Genomic DNA, 21,417 nt, shown 5'->3' with positions numbered 1-21,417 from the left:
CTAGTAAGGCCTTTTCTCTCCCACCATTAACAAATATGAAATGAAAACAAGTGAAAATTTTGTAGTCTAAGTTTTTAAACTGGGATTCTTGATATATAACATTTCGAGGGATGATTTTGGTTAAATATGGTCAAATAGCGAAGGGACATTCCTTATTGTAGTAATAAATTTAATTACCATATTTTATGTTTAATAATAAGTTGTGAATGGAACCCTTTTATAAATTAGGTTTGGATATTAATATACGCAGTCTACGAGAACAAATTTTATTTAAGAAACAACAAACAATTTTGTACAAAAATATATTATTATATTCTTTGTAAGTAAGATGAGTCACGAACATGAAGCGATCTGGACTAGTCACACACAATTATTATATGGGCTGTTGTCTGAAAAAAACACGAAGGCATTAGTTTATACAGGTTTTAACAGATTGAGAGTAAATTAACACAGATCTTGTTAAAGTATTTGCTCAATTGTTAATAATTATTAATGGGATAGTCTTCATAAGGGGCCTCTATCGAGTAAACTCCTTCAAAATTGTCAATGCAACTGCTATGTAGTTAGAATACATCATATATACATACACGCCAATATACTACAGCGGAGTGTATTGCAGGCGCACTATTTATATTAAACAAGACAACTGAGTAGTAAGAAACTCTTATAATTATAGACATAACAAAATTTGAATTACAAAAAGGTTTATAAAAATATATTTTTATAGTAATACCATGAACTGACAGAATTTGTGAATTCAGATTTTCCTAGTTGAATTGTGTAATCAACACGTAAAACCAAAGCAGATGTCAGTATTGTAGTCAATGTTTTATGATCCAATAAAAAAACAACACTTCCGGAATTCTATTTCAGTTAGGCCAGAGCAACGTTTCCATCTTAAGAACAACGTTAAACTTCAAAGCCCTTATTTTTGATAGTATTTTTATTATTATTGATGTCTTATTTTAAACATATGATTAATAAACATCCAAACTCCTATTGTTTTCTTGTAAAGTGTGTAGCTTTTCAGTATTTAAACGATAAACTTCAAAAAGAGTTTTTCCTACAAAACCAATAACCGTATCAAAATATCAAAGAATAACTTTTGGATAAACAATAATTGTGTCGATTTTCAAATCGAGAAATGTCCCATAAATCAACAAATAATATAAGGACGTAAAGGTGTTAAGAGATTTAAGTTGAGGTAGTTAGGCTACCTGTGATAATAAGTCACGTGTTAAAATCTCATATGGTTGTACTCAGTTTGCTTATACATTTATTTATTCTGCTATTTTCTCGTTGTCATCATGGTTACACATAAGACCAATGTAAAAGTGATAGCTAACGCTCGGCCAAATCCCATAGAGTGACATTCACGACAATCGAACTCAGGTCCGTAAAATTGGCCTCGCCCAAAAAGCACTAATATTGCAAAGAGGGTACGTGGTTGGTGCTTCGTTAATGCTTCAATCCTCATCGTTATTACTCATTAAAATTTTGATATTTTTAAAATCTAAACCATTTTTAAATGTCGAAATTTGTTGGGAACTTAGTTATTTTTAGGAGGGTAGGTCCTCTACTATTTTGGTTAACATTTAGGGTTTCAATAGTTTTTCAATAAAGCAAGAATAAAAAACCTGTTAAAGCTATTTTTAAGATTTTTTAAGTCCCTGTACATTTACAGCGAGTTAAATTAATACATTTTAGAAAGTGATCTGTGTCACCTTTAAAATGAAATAACACACGCCCCGCCTATAAATTTACAAATTTGGCAAAAACATGTTCAAAATAATGTTATCGAATTTTATGGCCGCTAAAATAAAGGGGGGGGGGTTCAGTTGAAACGCAGTTTCTATCTTTACTTGTAGGCTAATACCGCTATAATCAGATACATCGATGTTGGTTGGCTTCATCCCAATTCATACGATGGGCTTCGGATCAACAGTGAAGTGCAATTATTCTGTTGGCCCTTTCTCGTGTTTTCTTTGTGTTCTTTTATCTTTACGTTTAATAGTCTTTTTGTCTCACCTATGCATTCTTTATTTACTTTATATACTCCTTCTTAAACAGAGTTTTTATCCTTCATTGATAGTTTAAATATTTTCCTGTATGTATTTTCTTTCGAAATGCCGTAGTATTTTAATACACATACATAAAATAGAATCTGTTTTGGACTTCTACTTCCATTGTGAGACGGATGGAAGCAGAAATACTATAAATGTGATTCAATGGCTCATTCAGTTTGGTGTCTCCATGTAAAAAAAAAACAACAAAGGTATTATCCACGCACCTCCACCAAATCTTTAGTTTAAAATGAGCAAAACCCAAGGATTTTTTCAAATTCCTCCATAAATAAATTGGCGAAAATATCCTTGAATATAATGTTTGGTCTTCTTTGAGCCGTGGTTCAATGATTTCGAAGGTTTCTGGAACAGGTACATTTGTGAATAGACGTTCAATATAAAAAATTAATAGCAGATTCAGTCAACTTTAGGGATTTTCACTTCTCTACAAAATCCCTGGAATATTTGATTAGAGTTTTTCCTACAAATGACGTTAAATGTTCAAAAGGACTTTAAAACCTTCCCTGCAAGGTGAATCACGAGAACTAATGATAGGCTGGAGAGGAATGTTAGGTTTGTGGATTTAAGATGGTCATTTATATATGAGAGATTTTGGGATGATGAACAGTTAGTTTAGATCTAAAATTTTCTGAAAAATATGCTTTATGTTTTTTTCAGGTGTTCAATACTTTGCTTTCGAAGGAACCAGTTTAGTCTTTATTTAAAACTGCATATCTGCCAGTATTTAAAGTTTCCCTAATCCTTTCTTTATACGCTACTGAATCAAGGACAACAGTAGCGTTGCCTTTATCGGCTGGTAAGGTTTTTGACGAAGGATCGCCTTAGCCTTTTATCCTCTATTATCAAAGTTGGCTTTGTGTAAGAAATTTTCCTGAGCAACATACTGGCCTCACAAAAAAATCCGGTCACCCTGTTCCTCAGATAACTGTGCAACAGCAGACTCGATTCCAGTTATGAAATCCAGTGTCTTTACCGACTTTTGTGACACAGAAAAGTTTAAACCCTTAGATTAAAACTGTTCGTACATTTTGAACATTGTATCTCATAGGAAAGTACTGGGCGTTCACAGTTCTTTTCCCGATAGTGTGGACACACGATGGGAATTAAAGCACTAACGAAGTATTAACCACATATTCTGTACACGATAGGCGTACTTTTTGATCGGACTTAAAACTTCACGGACTTATTGAACTCGATGATGTCCATATACAGGGCGTTTCAAAAAGGACTTTACAACTTTGAAAATTCATATAAAATTTATTAAACAAAGTACAGAGCTGGTTGTGGTGTTGTTTTAAAGGAAACAGTTCAAGTTTTGACTCGCGTAGTCCGCTAGTGCCTAATCGCGCCGCACAAGCGCTAGTGATAGTTACGTTAAACATGGCTGCCTTCACGCCTTCCCTGGACCGGAGCGTGCTAGTTGTGTGTTTTGGTCTGAAGTCTGCGACAACTGTTCAGCGTAATTTTCGTACCAAGTACGCTAAAGATCCTCCTAGTAGGCCTACAATTTACGAGTGGCATAGTTGTTTTGTAGAAACAGGGTGCTCAGTGAAACATAAAAAATCCTCAGGTCGTCCAAGCACATCTGACGAAGTCGTTGAGCAAGTGAGACAATGTTTTGTAAATAGCCCTACGAAATCGACCCGGCGTGCATCTCGTGAGCTGCAAGTAGGCCTACCACATACGACGGTTTGGCGTGTGTTAAGAAAACGTTTGCACTTGAAACCATGCCGATATTCGCTTTTACAAGATAAGATTTTTTAAACTTATAAGATTGCCCATAGGAACTTCTGTGTGGATATGTTAAATCGAGTGGATGATGATAAACATTTCTTGGACAACATAATATTTTCTGACGAGTCCACTTTTCACTTAAGTGGCAAGGTAAACACTCATAACTGTACGATGTGGGGCAGCGAAAACCCACATGAAACATTACAACATGTTCGTGATAGCCCTAAAGTGATCGTTTTTTGTGGGTTAAGCAAGAGAAAAGTGTACGGCCCCTTTTTTCCAAGAGAGAACCATCAATGGGATAATGTACCTTGATATGTTGCAAAAATTTTTAATACCACAGATCGATGAAGATGACCGAGAACGAAATGTTTTCTTTATGCAAGATGGCGCACCACCACACTATCTGACTGACGTCCGGGATTTTCTAAATGACCGCTTCCCAGGTCAATGGATTGGTCGTGATGCGCCAATTGCATGGCCCCCCGTTCCCTAGACCTGACACCGCTAGATTTTTTTCTTCTGGGGTTTCATAAAATATATGGTGTACGTACCTCCTTTGCCGGCCACTCTCCCTGGAACTTAGAGCAAGAATTTACGCTGCTGCTGAGCAAGTTACACCTGAAATGCTAGTGCGAGTCTGGGAAGAAATCGACTACCGATGGGATGTCTGCAGAATAACCAAAGGAAGCCACATAGAACATATTTAGTTTAAGTTAAAAAAACTTGAAGCTTTTCCCTTTAAAATACACCAAAACCAGCTCTGTACCTTGTTTAATAATATTTATATGAATTTTCAAAGTTGTAAAGTCCTTTTTAAACGCCCTGTACAGTAGAAATGAAGCTAGATGAACAATGGGTTCGTTTCCGAGATATCTTGCGGGCAAACAGACAGATAGAGAAAACTGAAATTTTTTCCAGCCCCTCCAGTGATAGGCTTCGCTAGCGCTCAGCCAATAAGTGTGTAAACTTATTTAAATCTTCTTGGCGGGATATAATTTTTGGCGAGTACCTTTAGATTTGATCTTGGCCTGTGATTAGGTGTACAGAAATAGTCAGCAAAGATATATCACAACAATGTTTTTTTTATTTTTCTCGAACCGATATGAGCTAAAAAGACAAAAACTAATATCACAAATTGTTAAAAATTACAAATAATTATACATTTTTCAAATTGAAAGTTTATTTTTTCTTGATTCTATAAAAGGCGGTTAATATAATTAAATTTACTGTTGTACATGAATACATCTGTTACACACATAAGTACTTTCCTTTTATTACTTCATTTACATAGGTTATTTATAAGTATTTATCTGTTACTACGGATCTCAATCTCCTATACGAGTATTTCAAACTCAAATTTATAATTACAAATTTTAATAGTATTGCAATATTAAGTGTAACTACATTTCAAAACAAACTTGATGCATTTATCTTCCTTTATAAATGTATGCACAGAAACTTCACAGCAACTATGGAACGTACCTAAGTAGCAAAACTTGCTTATTTATTACACGTTATAAACAAGTATAACACCTACTTGTAATTTTTGTAGAAGGATTACGTGCTTTCTTTGACCACAAAGACTTAAAACATCTTGTGTCTCACTGGGCCAGCTGGCGAATTTATTTTGCACCACTGCACGTAAAGACTGAATTGACCTACTTCTGTGATAAGTAGTCCTTACAGATAACGCTCACTGGACGGTTTGATTACTGATAATTAATTATGTAAGTGCGATAACGAGCGAGTAATTGACATTACTAACAGAGACCTTGAGTTGCTTCAACTTTACTGTTAGTAAGGAATTAATCATTTAAAAGTCAGTCTGAAAATTTTTCTTTCATTGAACACATTGTAGTACACTTTTTCTAGTGCGGTTAAAAATCGTAGGTATTTTGCGCCGTTAAAAAACTAAGTTGCTTCAATAGAAGTCGCTAGTGACAAAACAAAGTTTTATTTACAATTGTTAATGAATTGTGGAAAGGAAATAATATAAACTAAAGTAAATGTCACATAAAGTTGATCTTAATACACAATCAATTGTATTCGCGTTTAAACTGACTTTAAGAAGTATATTATTATACTGCTTATAATTGTTAGCAATAATGCTAACCATGTTTTAATATTTAAGAATGAAAAACAATGTTCTCGTTCAATAACCGCCAGAGGTAAACAAATGGATCAAATGTAAAAACATTTCTTTTTCAAAGACGTTCAAAATGAAGTAGGTTACGCGTTCACTAACATTGTTGTGATAACGTTTTACAGGAATAGTCATGAAGATTAATCTCGTACATCAGAAAAGATACAAAGTTATAAAAAATTAAGTTAATTAGATTAAAAATAGTAACGGTGAATTTTGAAAAGGCCCAGGTTAAATATTTACAAGATTATTTTGGTTCTTCTTAATAAAACTTGTTTTATAACCATCGATAAATATTTTATTTTGAAAATTTTTGAGTTTCAAAACAGTGTACAGTTTGAAGTGCATGTTTTGCCACATCTATAGGTACGCATTTTTGCAGTGTTAATATTTAAGAAGTTCAAAAGTCAAACAAATTTGTCACTAACTCCAATTTAGGTATAGTGCTTGAAGAAGCGTTTCTGGTTCGAATCAATTATACTTCACTCGCCATAATATAGTTTGCATTGTTGCCACAATAAATAAATAAATGTACATACGTTTAAAGAATTTCCAGTGCCGTAGTAGCGTTTGTTGTTGCCCCGATAAAAACAACGTAGGCTACAAAAGTCAGAAAAGTCTTTTTCAACCAAAAAGCTGTATTTCAGGTGTCATAATAGCGATTGAATTGGTTCAATAATTGTCTACTCCCAGCAACCGCCTTTCACTTTCGGTCTAAGGCATTTCTAGTGCCTAATAGAGTTTGCATTGTTGTCTCTATTAAGAAAGTATTTAAATACGTTGGCCTGAAAGATTTACTTCGGCCAATAAGCAACTACGTCTATTGTAATGTGCTTGTGGTCTAAGTTATTTCAGATGTCTTGTTAGCGTTTGTATTGTGGCCTGATGGAGGAAATATATGTATACATAGGCCTGGAAAGTCTTCAGCGAAAAGTACTTTCGACCACTCTAAAATCTACCTCCGGTCTAAGGCATTTTGGTGCCGGTAGTTTGTTGAGAGCATAATACACATTTGTCACATCTTATCTTTCCAGTGCAGCGGGAAGTTCAAAAACAATAATATATAGTTCCTCTAGGTGATTGATGGGTGGTTGATCTTCATGAAAAAATCTTTACTTTGCCTGTTAAGAGCAAACAGAATGTGTAATTCAAATTTCATTGTTCTGACCATCTGGAAGTTGTAATACACAAATATAGTTTTTCTATGGGAATTATATCAACCCCTGAGGTTAGTGATGTGCATAAAAATGTGGTTTTGTCTGTGGATTTTAAGAAGTTCAAAAGTCAAATAAATTCGTCACTAACTCCTATTTAGGTATAGCGCTTGAAGAAGCGTTTCTGGTTTGAATCAGTTCTTCACTCGCCATAATATAATCAGTTTGAATTGTTGTCACAATAAATAAATATACATACATTTGTACCTTTTATATTTAGTTTTGTTTCACATTTGCACGTGGCAAATGCGTGTAAACTTTCATTGTTGTGGGCATCGAGAAATCGAAATGTGTGTGTGAAAACAATGAAAAATTTTAAACCAAAAATTTAGTTCTTTTGAGGATGCAACCACATTTAAACCTATATGGGTGGTTAATCTTCATGAAAACACTTTTGTGATTCTATTTAAGTTATGAGGCAAGTGCGTGTCAAATTCAATACGGTAATTCTAGAACATCGGGAAGTTGGTAAAACACAACTATAGTTCTTCTAGATGCTACAGCCCTTTATCAACCGTAATGGGTTGTTAATCTTCACTATAATACTTTTGCTTTTCAATTTACGTCATGAGGCATGTTTGTGTCCAATTTCACCTTTCTATAACTAATCAGTGAGGGGTTTCCTTTTATATTTAGGTGAATTTCATTAGATTTTTAAAGTTTTATTTCAACTGTACATCCTCGGTTGGATATTGATAATAGAGATAGAAGTATACAAAACAGAAAGATAGTGTTGTTGTTTTTATATTATAAACAATTTCTTTTGTTCCAAAGTTTCAGACTTCTTCCACCAATTAACTATTTAACTTCAAAACCATAAAGTATCCTTTGTCAATACACAAAACAAATGTGAGTGCTCATGTAACGTTTGTGTTTTGAATTTTTATCGCATTAAAAACGTTTATTACTATTTTACATATGAAGATTGTTACTTTTTTATCATAACAATAAAAATGTAAATATTATAAACTGTTATTGTTGAAAATATTTCTCATATTGGTTTATTCGGATTTTTGGGTAAAATTAAAGACTTCTTGACAAAAGGCCTTAGAATTAGTATATAAATAGTTATACGTATTAATTACGTGATTTGTAAATTTATTGATATTTTGCAAACATGTTCAGTTGTTACTTGCTGGGTAAAAATGTCTTTGCATTTAAATGTTTATTTAATATACAATTTTTATTATTTTTAATTTTAGTTTGTGGATTTATTTTGAATCACGTTGAAGATAGGAATAGGATCACAAATTTGACTTTAAACTTCGACACTATCCTTGCTTAGTATACGATGTTAAACTAGACCAAATAAACTTGGCACTGAAAGGACTAAAGTTACAGAGCTTACCATTCCGGGGGAGGGATCTGGGGAGGTATCTGCGGGTTTGGCACCTCGGGTTGTGCCGGAGGGAGGTACACTGGTGGCGGGGGTGTCGTCGATCGAGAACTGGTGGATTTAGACTCCGCCATGCACATACACTCTTCTTCTTCATCTTCTTCTTTGTCGCTTCTGTCTTCCGATTTATAACACTCGATGTTCGCATACAGATTGTCATCGACGCTTTCATCTTTTAACTTCGAAAACCCAGAGGTCACAATGGGGGTTGATTTTTTACGAGGTACGATCCACGGACACAAACAGTTCCTTACGACCTTCCACCAACAGCACCCCAAGTCTTCATCCCAATTTTTGTGAGTAGAATTGGGTTGAGGTGAAAGTTCTAGACGATCCCCACCTAAAAAATAGATACACAAAGGATCAGATATCTAAAAATTTCAGATTTTTGTCAAATTTCATGCCGACACTGTGATCTTTGATAGTACCAGTAATCACTGTTCCAGATCATGATAACAACCATGAACTCCTCATGGCTGCTAACTGTAATCTAACATAATATACAGGCATGTCTCGTACAATGTAATTAAAGAAAACACTTAGAGAGATGATAACTTAGAAATGCTCATTTTTTACAACTCTACAAACTGTGGAATTTGTAATTAACAAATATATTAAAGTAGCAACCCTTACATATTTAAATTCTTTATTCACTAGCCAAAGTTTTGTACAAGTTAAACATTTTTAATCATTTATAAATAGCTCTTGAAACCGACTGTACACCAAATCGTTTGTGATCCTTGCATATTCCCATAAGAGATAGAGAAAATATATGTTAAATGGTTTACGAAATAGCTCTTGAAACCGACTGTATACCAAATGTACTATTTCGTCTGCGATCCTTGCATATTCCCATAAGAGATAGAGAAAATATATGTTAAATGGTTTACGAAATAGCTCTTGAAACCGACTGTATACCAAATGTACTATTTCGTCTGCGATCCTTGCATATTCCCATAAGAGATAGAGAAAATATATGTTAAATGGTTTACGAAATAGCTCTTGAAACCGACTGTATACCAAATGTACTATTTCGTCTGCGATCCTTGCATATTCCCATAAGAGATAGAGAAAATATATGTTAAATGGTTTACGAAATAGCTCTTGAAACCGACTGTATACCAAATGTACTATTTCGTCTGCGATCCTTGCATACTCCCATAAGAGATAAAGAAAATATATGTTAAATGGTTTACTAAATAGCTCTTGAAACCAACTGTACACCAAATATACTATTTAGTCTGTGATCCTTGCATATTCCCATAAGAGATAGAGAAAATATATGTTAATTGGTTTACGAAATAGCTCTTGAAACCGACTGTACACCAAATATACTAATCTGTGATCCTTGAATATTCCTATAAGAGATAGAAAATTAGAAAGGAAGTTGCGGGACTGAATGACAGAATAGTGTTTCTTCTCACAAATATATAGAAAATGTTAGTTTAAAATAAACTCGAATTAGTAGTTTATCTAAAAAGTTACGTTTGTTTTTTGAGAGGACGCTCTAGTTTTCAAAATAAAAACTTAAAATATTCACCTTTGGTGATGTTATCTCCAGCATCCTCCAGCGAAAGTCTGCTCTCACAATTTCCTGGTACATCATCTGTTTGTTGTTGAAGATCCGACATGAGATAAGATTTCAGTATTAAAAATGTCCGTTAATATCCCGCAGAGGTCGAGCTCTCTAACTGAAAAGCCGGTAGCACTAGTCTATCTGCAAGCTGTAGTACAGCTAAATCTTCCCTGTGTTGTCATGACGTCAGAATGCGCAGAAGGATCTACGCATAGCGCGCATGCGCTAGTTGGCCCCCTTAGAGTCAAAAGTCAAGATTTTTATTGCCATTGACAAAACCGTTACGCTTCATTAGGCTAATGTCAGTTATTTCAAATCAAAAACTAAATGATTTAAATTTAGTTACACAATGTTATGAAACCACGATAAAATCTAATTTTAAACTGTTAAACGTAATTTGGATCTCATTTTCAAGAAATTCCCTAATTGGCTAAACCCGATTTTTTGAAAGACAATTTTCAATTGCAAGCTAGTCTTCAAACAATTAATTTTGAGTTATGTACCTGTATATATATATATATATATATATATATATATATATATATATATATATATATATATATATATATATATTTATATATATTTGTGTTACGTGTAATATACAAATTCAAATTAACTTGAAGGTTAAAAAGATGTAGATGAGTTTTTTTGTAAATATACAAATTAACAATCGTATATATCTTGAGATAAACAACAAAGGCTGATGTTCAGCTACTACCCACGCTGCTGCTGGATGGGCGGCCACTGCTTGCTTTTGCTACTGCAGCGTTTCTCTACATTCCCCCCCTTTCCAAAATAATCCCGTAATAAATTGAAATTGGGGCCATCCGATCGGGAAAACTGGGAATAACCCGGAAATTTAATGCACCGGGTATGTAATCGTTGATATTAGAAAATCTGTAACAAGAGTTTTCTGTTAATATATAATACATATTTTAATAAAATGTCTGCATAAAAACAGAAGATGGATAGTCAAGGATGGAAATATCGTGGTGTTTAAATTATATTAGTTGTTGCTATGTCCAAGTATCTGCTGGCTCAATGTGCGTTCACTAGTTCCTCTGCAGTTAACTTTTTTACTTTACGTCTTATTTTATAGGGTCATTATTTACAAATATACTATCTATAAAAATATATGTAGGTTTATATATAAAATTTGTATCGCTAATATATTAAAAACTTTGAATTTTCTCAAATTTTGGCATGAGATCTGTTTTTGGAAGCCCATTTTATAATGTATTGCTAATGTATAAATTATACTAATTGTTATAAAACTAGTATAACATAGAGGATATGAATTATTGTAGTTTAAATATAGCCTTTTCCGTCAAGGTAAGGTGTATAAGTTACTGGCGAAATATTTTTAGCTTATTGTATTTACCAAAGCTTTGAATTTTCTCAAATGTTGGCATTCTTCCTGACTGTGGAAGGCCATTTTATAATGTATTATAATTATTACAAAATTAGTGTAAATTATGAATTGTGGTTTTTATAAATATAGCCTTTTCCGGCAAGGTCTATAGGTTACTGGCGAAATATCTTTCACTTTTCCAAAGGGATAAACAAATTTAAAAGTAGAGGTCAGATGAAAGTTTTTTGTGTTGATATTTTGGTTGTACCGAACTGATCTTGTGTACCGGTAAAACACATAGTTTCGTACCGAGTTGGTGCACCGTAGTCACTAAACCACGGTACTGAACTACCATCTGTATGTGTCATTGCTGTGATGTGTTATCTTATGTGTTTAAATAATAAAGCCTTGACCTAGCGATGAAGTTTTGCCAAGTCATTCCATACGTGATCCCATTCAATATTATCGCTACCATTACTGTTGCAAATATTCTTGGACTTCCATAATGACTGCTGGAATCAAGTGTACTGCTGTACCTGTCTTATGCTAAACAATCGTCTAGCAGTTGGTTCTAATGTATGGTAAATCAAGAGGCCAAATCTTATAATTTGAAAAGCTAATCTAAAACCTTTAAAATGGTACGTACATCGAACTTCATTATAAATCTGTAATTTCCTTAAACTATCATATCTTCTTGATTGGGATTTTTTCGGCATCTTCATCCTAAGACTCGTTTTGAATTGAAGAAGTAGTACTGCTTCTGGTGATTTATGAAACCTCCACTCAAATACTTGTGCGATAGATAGATAACAGATGAACAAGTTACTTCATGTTGTGTTGAAATTAGGCTAATATTAGTTAAATTGATCTTATGTAATGTCTGCAAGCTATTTCGGTTCATAAGGAAAGTGTTTTATTATAAGTTAAAAATGAATAGACACTTAAACAGGAAAGTAAATTTAAAATGTCACTGAAATCATATTCTTAAAAATTCCAGTATAAAAATTTCAAAATATTTCCGGGAAAAAACACCCTAATCGCTTACTTTCATGGGGTGGTGTGAGAGGTATTTTACACAATGTTAATTCACACTTTTCTGCATTTTTATAGTTTTTAAAGGTTGGTAAACAATAAAGCCATAAAGTGTTAGTAACTAAACACAAAGTGAACGTATTTATTACGGCAAGGAAATTCCTTCCTGAGCTCGGGTCTATTCTATAAACCTATACTATATAGAAATATCTATTCTATAAGTTAAAATCTTTCGTTTTAGACAGTGGTGCACTTTGTCAGTTCATATAAGGCACTGCAACTCTCCAGCTTGTAACCTATCACCTAACCTAACCTAGTTAAGAATTTCCCCTCTTCTGCCAATCAGGACAGGGGTAGTTATTCTCTATCCCCACTATTGCGAATGATGTATTCCGTTGTCATGGTGAGGTGACCCCTTACCAGAGTTAAGGTGGCCAACCTCCCCTCCACACCTCAACAGAGTTGGTTAAAAATAGAGATGTTCGGCCGGTAGAAAACCCGGTCGCTTGACGTACTTCTTTTTGGAAGAGAATTAACAAATATTTGCAATATCTATTTTTTGAAAGAGAACCTGGATTTGAGTTTTACGCTTGAGGTTAATTCACCACCGTAATAGTTTTTTTTCTCACTATAGTAAAATATACATGTATAATCTAACAAATAACACAAATTAACCGCATTGTATCTTACTCTCGCTTTCCATTAACATAATACGTAAATTATAATAATAAAAAAAAAACATTCTAGGGTCGATATTCCCAAACTATGAATCGTAACGTATAATATTTCGAACAGCGCTACAGTGACGATGTCAAATTGACGAGATGAAATTCCTTATTGAAGTAGTACATTTAATGATATTCTGTATATGAATAAGTTGTTCATGGACAGCATTTTATAAATTACGCTTGGGTAATAATAGAAACGGTTCATTAAAACAAATTTTATTCAAGATACCACGGACAATATTGTACGAAAATAGGTTACTATGTTATTTATAACAACAGTTACAAATCTGAAGCAATCTCGACGAGTCACAAGTGTTATATGCGGCTGTCATCTGAAAAACACAATGGGATTAGTTTTCACAGGTTACAACAGATTGTGAGAAAACTAACACGATTCTTGATAAACTCCTGCTTTGTTCATAATTATTAATGGGTTAATCTTCAAGGTGTCTCTATCGACTAAACCCCTTCAAAATTACTAATGCAACTGCTTTGTAGTTAGTGATGGGAGAATCGACTTGTAATCGAATACAGCCTGGTATTCACGTATTTGAGTACCAAAAAATGAATTCGAATACTTTTAAAATTAATACAATTTCTCTGGAAGTATTAAATCAAACCCTCAGTATTCGTTCATTGGGACTGATTGGTATTAAAATAAAATATGAAAGAGCTTTATTCGTATTCATATACAAGTATAATTATATATTAGTGTAAGAGTCTTTCAAATCAATATTTCTTGGGAACCCCATAGGTCCAATATTGTTTTTGACGTGACAACGTCTTAAATTAGGTTGCGGCTCGGAGTCACTCATGAAAAAGTGTAACGCCCGGTAACGTTACGATGCCCGTCCAGTGGGTCCGCCGCACGGGATCCGCACGGGATAAAGCAGATAACTGTGGGTCCGCCGCACGGCATAAAGCAGATAACTATGTTTATTCGTGAAAATGTGGAGTGCTTAGATTCGTCATTTACAACAACTACAACAATAAAGGTAAATAATTGTACACTGATATTTCATTATCGTAAACTATGATTGATTGATTAATTGTTAGATTGACACAAAAGTTGAGAAACTGAGTTAATAGGTTATGTCATACTATTGACAAATGTTGATAGTGTTAAGTAAATTATTAGTTTAAATCACTCTGCAATCAATCGTAATTCAGTCGATTGAGAAGAAACAGCGCGTATTGCTAGTCAAACATTTAAAATAACAAATTATAACCTCTAACCTGTCATAACAGTGCGACCAAACAAACGAACTAAACCGACCAATCACCACGCGCGGAGTTAGAATTTAACTGTGTTTAGCAAGAATTTCAAATTCCAATTTTAGTAAATGTTTTATTCAACTTTAACCATTTACAATAACAAATTTTAATTAATTTCAAATTATGTACAATGTTTTAGTAAACAAAATATATTTCTATAGTTAAAATTTGTGCAATTCTTATTTTCATTCAATTCCTTGTTCCTATTGTGCAATTTAATAATATTCATATCAATAAATATTCTACCGAGAAAAAGACGTTGTCACGTAAAATCTTCGCCCGTAAAACCGACTTTACAGGCAACCATAATTTTTTTTTGCTTAAAACTTTAATTCAAAATGTTGCCTAAAATATGTATTATATCATATTTGTATCTTTAGAGCAGGTAGAAATATAAGCTTACACAATATTTATACCTGAAAACAAGAAAAACTCAATTTGTAAGAATTGGCTCAACATTACAACGTATGAATAATCAATACAATTAAATATCAATCAATATAATCAATACTACATTATGTTTATAATTGGCTAAGCTTCAGCTATATTACTCAAGAGGCTGAACATATTTCATATTTGTCTGTTTGTCCACACAACATTGTGTATGAGAAACACTGATTCCTACGACAATGCGGGCAACCGTTATTGCAACGAGAAACTTTCAAAATAAATTAATTTGTTAACAAAATGCGTACAACATATGTGATTTGAGCAAATGGAATTTTTATTCATAGAGTAAAATGAAAAAAAGAAATAGAGTGGAGAGAAAAATATTCAAAATCTATGACAAGATTTCATTTTAGCGGACTCTTGCGTTGTAGTACCCACCGTAGCTCAGCGAAACTGGAACATTCCGGTGAATAGTTGAACACTGCTGGGGGGGGGGACATAACTAAATGAACTCAAAATAGATGTGACTTTGTCAAGTAGCAAGATGTTTCGTAATAGTTTTCAACTCTAGACTTTAAATTTTGAGTGAAACTTCATTTCTACATAGACTATAATAAGTTCTATGATGGTATGTGTCCAACCATAGAATCAGACTAATCATCTTTGAAGCCTTCACTGAGTAGGCTGTAGCCTCAAATTTCTCTTTTGTCTGCCAGAGAATGCAAACTTTTGTCTTCTGAATGATTGTCTGTCTGTCTATCTGTCCGCAAAACATCTCGTGTTCAAATGAACTATACATTTGAAATGTGTAAGCAACCTCAGCGAAGCCTGTTACGCGAAGCATGGTTTGTATTACCATTTTATACATTATTCGCGTTACCATCCTACCAAAGGAAAACTAATATTTCATAATATACTCATAACACATCTGAAAATAGTAATAATATTTTTGTGTTCATATAAGTTCAGAGATTTTTTAAAAATGCAGTAAACGATCTCTGTGTTTATTTAAACTAGTTTTTTTTACTATTTACAATTTTAAATTATGAATTTATTTTAATCGTGTTGAAAATAGTAATTATATCAAAAATACCCTTTACAATTTAAACCTCGACAATATTGTAGCTATTTTATGTAATATTAAATATTCTTGTTACCATATAAGATATTAAACTTGATTAAACTACCTTGGTATTCAAGGCCACGGTAGTGAAAGGACAAAAACGATAGAACTTACCATTCCTGGGGAGGGATTTGGGGAGGTATCTGCGGGTTTGGCACCACGGGTTGTGCCGGAGGGATGTACACTGGTAGTGAAGTCTCCAACGGTACAGAACACGGGATGCGCCCATACTTGTCAGGTCTTTCATCTCTAAACTTCCAACAGCTGAAAAACTTTTTGGGGTGTGATTTTTCACGACGTACAGCCCATGGACACAAACAATTCCTTATGGTCTTCCACCAGGAATATCTCAAGTCTTCATCCCTATCTTTGTGAGTAGGACTGGGTAGAGATGAAAGGTCTGGGTTTGAGGTGGAAGACTTCTTTACACCCTCCCCTGAAAATTAGAAACACAAAGGGTTAGATATCTCAAGATGTAGCGGTTTCGTCAACATTTATGCCAACAAAGTGATTTTTCTTCGTTCCAGATCATGATGAAGGATATCCTCCTCATTGATGGAAAGTCTAATACTTCCTGAATGCTTACCTACTTCTACATTGTATTGATTGGCTGAGCGTTAGCGAAGCCTATTGCTTAAGGGGCTGGCAAAATTAATTTTTTGTCTCTCCTTCTGTATGAATATTCTTGCACGTTATCTTGAGAACGAATTGAGCTATTGACGTTTTATAAGAAGAATAATTAGAAGAATTAATGAAGATTTATTTTTATACAGGCAACACTAGTACAGTGGGTGCATGGTTGAGATTTGACTGTGTTTAAACGAAGATTAAATACAAAATATCTCGAGAATGGATTGAGCTTTAGATTTAATATTTTGCTTGAAACTTCATTTCTAGAAAGCAATGTAGAGTTCTATTATGTTGCATGTAACACCATCCTTTTCACTCAGGGGAAATCTCGATACCGTATTTAACCATAGATTTTAAATTGTACACGAAACTTCATATCTGATAATGGACGATGATGTTTTATGATGATGCATTTCTCTTCATGAGGTGTATCTAATTCTATCCTTTTAAAGCCTATTTCGTTGGCAAGGTAGGAGTACCACACCACGTGTCGTGCAACAGGCTTCGCTGAGGTACAATGATAATTGGCAAATAAATTCTTACATCCTCCGGCAAACAAAGGGAAATTGTGTCAGCCTACTGAGCGATAGGCTTCAACGACGTTCAGCCAAATTCCCTGGTTGGACATACTCGTTGAGCATAATCGAACACATTCTTGCTTGTGTAGAAATGAAGTTTCTTGCAAAATTTCAATTTTACAGATGAAATATATCTCGGGATATTTGACCACTTATTATATTCACTTCCAATAATTTCAATAACACTTGAACGATTTTAGGCCAGAGTGGAGGAATACTAAATACAAAGAAAGCTTAGTGAAAACACTTATGACGTAATATGATGGAGCCTTATGACAGTTTTGAATCAGAAGTAGACATTTTTAAGACTCATATTATATAAGAGTTCATTTTAAAGAGGTATAAAAGTTTTAAAACATTGCCATTAGTTCTTCTTTTAGATTTGGCGCGTAAAGAACCATTTCTGGTATTAATCTAGTATCGAATATATTTCGATACTAGATAAACCGATACTAAACAAATATATAACCAGTAATATATTTCACAAGTCGTAGTAGTTTGCTTTGCCACGAGGTTAAATATATATTTTAGGTTTAGTATATATTTGTATATATTTAGTATATGGTATGCAAAAAAAAACTTATACTCCGGTGTACTTTAACAACATTCAAAAAGTTTACACGTTACAACAAAAACATAAAGAATCATTTGGAAGCGCGTTAATGATATTCTAAAAACAAAAAATGTCTCATAAACGCTAGGAATAAAAATAAGGCGTAAAACTTCATGGGATTTAACGTTAATATTATGGGGAAAATCTCATTTTACTACATCGGCTCTAATATAACTGATAGCTGTCTTTAGTGAAACGACCTTGAGTCTATTGCATGAGATTAACTCTATTATGCAATCAAACGCAGTAAACTTATTTTAAAAACTAATACAAGTTTGGATACGTATTAGTTGTATTAAAAATGAGGCACCTCCCATAATTTAAGAGAAGGCCGAATAAGAGTACTTTATATTTAAAATTTATTTTATGGGCTTAACAACAAATACATGACGTGAACAGCAATAACACATTTCAGTAAGATTAAAGGATTTTAAACATGATTCCATAAATTGTCACTAATCCAAGATTAAAGTATTATTTTAACATTTAGTAACGGTATAGTGTAATTCTCTGTAGATTCTGCGCAACCTTAAAACATATACATAGGTTCTGTAAATATTCTTAGTAAATATTTTTATTTGCCTATTATTTCAAAAGATTATTAGTCATTTTTGGGAAGGAATCTTATGCAATTTGGTGTTTAAAGGGGATGTTTTATATGGGATGCATAAGAAAATCTCGTACTTTGTAGTACTTTATCAATATTAAAAAAGTATACACTTTACAAGAACAAAAATAAAGAATCATGTACAGGTGCATTAATGATATTCTAAATATTTAAATATACAAATATAAAATTTAAATATACAAATACTAATATAAAATTTACAAATATGTACAAGATGTTATTTGAAAATACACTTGAATTATTAGTGATTGTCTAAACAGTTACGTGTTTCTTGTGAAAGGACTGTCTAATATTAAGCAATAAAAAATAAATGTATAACTTACCTGTGACGCTGTCATCTCCAGCATCCTCCAGCGAAAGTCTGCTCTCACAATTTCCTGGTACATCCTCTATCTGTTGTTGAAGATTCGACATGAGATAAGATTACAGTAACGACAACTTCCGTTGATATCCCGACAGAGGTCGTTTCCTCCAACTGAAAATCTGGTAGCACTAATCTATCTGCAAGCTGTAGTACAGCTAAATCTTTTCTGTGTTGTCATGACGTCAGAATGCGCAGAGGGAGATAGGCATAGTGCGCATGCGCTAGTTGCCCCCTTCGAGCCAAAAGTCAAGAGTCAAGATATTTATTGCCATTGACATATCATTGCACTGGAATAGGAAAATGTCAGTTACTTTAAATACAAAAAGAATACTAGCTTATAAAAGAATAAGTAATGATGTACGATGATGTTTTGTGGTATCTATTATTTGTAATTGTTTACATTTTGAGTGTCAAGTATATTTTTGTTATGTGTATTATGGGAATCAAAATCCTCCCAAAGGTTAAACAGATGTAGATTAAATTTTTGTAAATATATAAATAATCAAACAAAAATAAATAATTCTTGAAATAAATAAACAAAGGCCTACAGTGGTTCACCTCCCACCACCTTGTTGTCAGAGCGGCCGCTGACTGATTGCTGTCGCTACTAGCCAAAATAAAAACATTAGGTTCCAATAAAGCTTGACTCATCTTTCTTGATCAAGGAAGTATTGTTTTATATAAGTAATAATGGACCAACCAACTATATCTTCAAAAAGCTGAAAGCGAAAATAAAGATTATCCACAGATAGGCTCGCAAATAGTCTATAAGGTGTATAAATATTATTAAAAAGCACATTCCAACTGCCTGAAAACGCGCGCGCGCGCTTGTGTGTGTTACAGCACAGAAGGCTTGTGGTATTGCTTCGTGTGCCTCTATAATCAGAATAAAAGTTAAAGTAAAGTAAAGTAGTCTTATTTTACCAGGCGAAGTTAGGGCTAAGAAGACCTCTCTTACACTTAACCTGGGGACCAACGGCTTAAAGGTGACTTCCAAACCTCCACCAATGGCCGGGCAGGCGGGCTGCTTGCAAGGACAGGATCGCTCAGCGGTCACCCATCCAAGCAGCAGCCACGCTCAACGTTGCTTGATGCGGTTATCGCTACACTACGCCATTGGCAGAATAGTCAAAGAATGAAAAAAATATACGGTGGCCCAAAAAGTTTTCCACGCTAAGAAAACATAATTAAGAAAAAATCAAAACCGATTTGGATTATTTGGATCTATGCACTCTCAGGAGAATTATCAATGAGCATCATCACAATGAAGATGTACGACCAATTTTTAATATACAAACATGTTTAACCTTTAGAAAGAAAATATCTAAAGTGGTGGATTGTAATGTTTTGAGTAGTTTTGATATGTTAATCATAAGAAACTATGTTAGATTTACGTTTAAAATCCTATTTTAATAGTTTAACTGGTAAATTATATATATTTTATCCAAAAAAGAAAAATCTGACTATTGAAAATAATTGTCATTAACTGATTTAATTAGGCATTTTGTTTTCTATTAACAGCACGATTAGTAAATATATTGAGCCTCAGATTATTACAGTTTAATATTTTAAAATTATTGTAAAAATATACTGTTACATATTATTGTTTCTTTAACTCGTTGTATGTATTTGGGACTGTTAAGGATCCCCACCGTGTAAATTTGATAGTAGACTATTGAATAATAACATTATAACGTAGGTTCCATCTAATCGTCAGACCTTAGTTTTGTAAGGAACAGTCTACACATAATTATAATTATATACCACTTTTCTGCATGTTTATAGTTAACCAGGTGTTACCCTAGCTTCGTACACAAATTTTTAAATTGAACTCCTTAGGCTACTTTTAAAGCACTTATGATGTAATATGATGGGGCCCTATGATATTTTTCATATATCATATATTATTTCTGTGTTTGTAAATATGAGGATCAGAGTTTAAGAGAAAATTGTGACTAACTCGTAAATCAGGTGTTGTGAGTGTTAATCATTTCTAGTTTGAATTAATTATATTTCCGACGCCTCAGCAGAGTTTTCCTTGTTCCGTTTAAGAAAATATAGGTCTCAGAAACCTACTTCGGTCAAAAAGAGTTTAGTTGCAGCCCTTGTAATCTACTTACAGTCTAAGGTATATCCACTTCTATTGTTTAGTTTGCCTTGTTGTCCCGATGGAGAAAATATACTATATGCGTAGGAGTAAGGAGCCTTCTACGGTCAAAAAACACCTGTTTCCGGTATATGGGAAAATCATTTTTAAGGTCATGCAACATTTCAAAATAATATTTTATAATAGGTTTTGCTTTATAGAAATCTCGTTGTTTTTCTTTCGAACTGTAGTATTGGAAAGAATGGTTCTTTTATGAATGTTATTGTTCATTTCTCTGTTCTTCCACTTGTCATATCACAATGGCAAGAAAGCCAACCCATTTTTGAGTACCTTTTGTGGAAACGTTCACAGATTTTTCATTAAGGTCGTGTTTATAACAGTGTTTAAACAGTATTTTCCAATGAATTAGATGTTCTTTTATTCTCACTGGCGAAATTTGGAGTACAAT

General features: G+C 33.4%; 1 protein-coding gene across 1 annotated transcript; it reads right to left on the bottom strand.

Annotated features, from left to right (window-relative positions):
- Positions 1-13,461: 13,461 nt before the first annotated feature.
- On the bottom strand, positions 13,462-19,041 carry LOC124361947. Its single transcript, XM_046816032.1, has 3 exons — positions 18,822-19,041; positions 16,164-16,485; positions 13,462-13,593 (listed from the first exon to the last, which is right to left on the bottom strand). Coding segments are annotated over exons 1-3 (414 nt in total). The 5' UTR covers positions 18,913-19,041; the 3' UTR covers positions 13,462-13,592.
- Positions 19,042-21,417: the final 2,376 nt, after the last annotated feature.

This window comes from Homalodisca vitripennis, chromosome 5 (genome assembly GCF_021130785.1).
Source record: "Homalodisca vitripennis isolate AUS2020 chromosome 5, UT_GWSS_2.1, whole genome shotgun sequence".
NCBI lineage: Eukaryota > Metazoa > Arthropoda > Insecta > Hemiptera > Cicadellidae > Homalodisca > Homalodisca vitripennis.
The sequence above is the reverse complement of the archived record's forward strand: the minus strand, read 5'-3'. Positions and strand labels throughout refer to the sequence as shown.

What these genes read in the sequence shown, in the direction of transcription:
- LOC124361947 (XM_046816032.1), bottom strand. Translation starts at nt 18,912, where the DNA reads ATGTCGAATCTTCAACAACAGATAGAGGATGTACCAGGAAATTGTGAG. An exon ending in TGGAGATGACAGCGTCACAG is followed by an intron (nt 16,486 to 18,821) that starts GTAAGTTATACA and finishes TCTAATTTTCAG; the next exon opens with GGGAGGGTGTAAAGAAGTCT.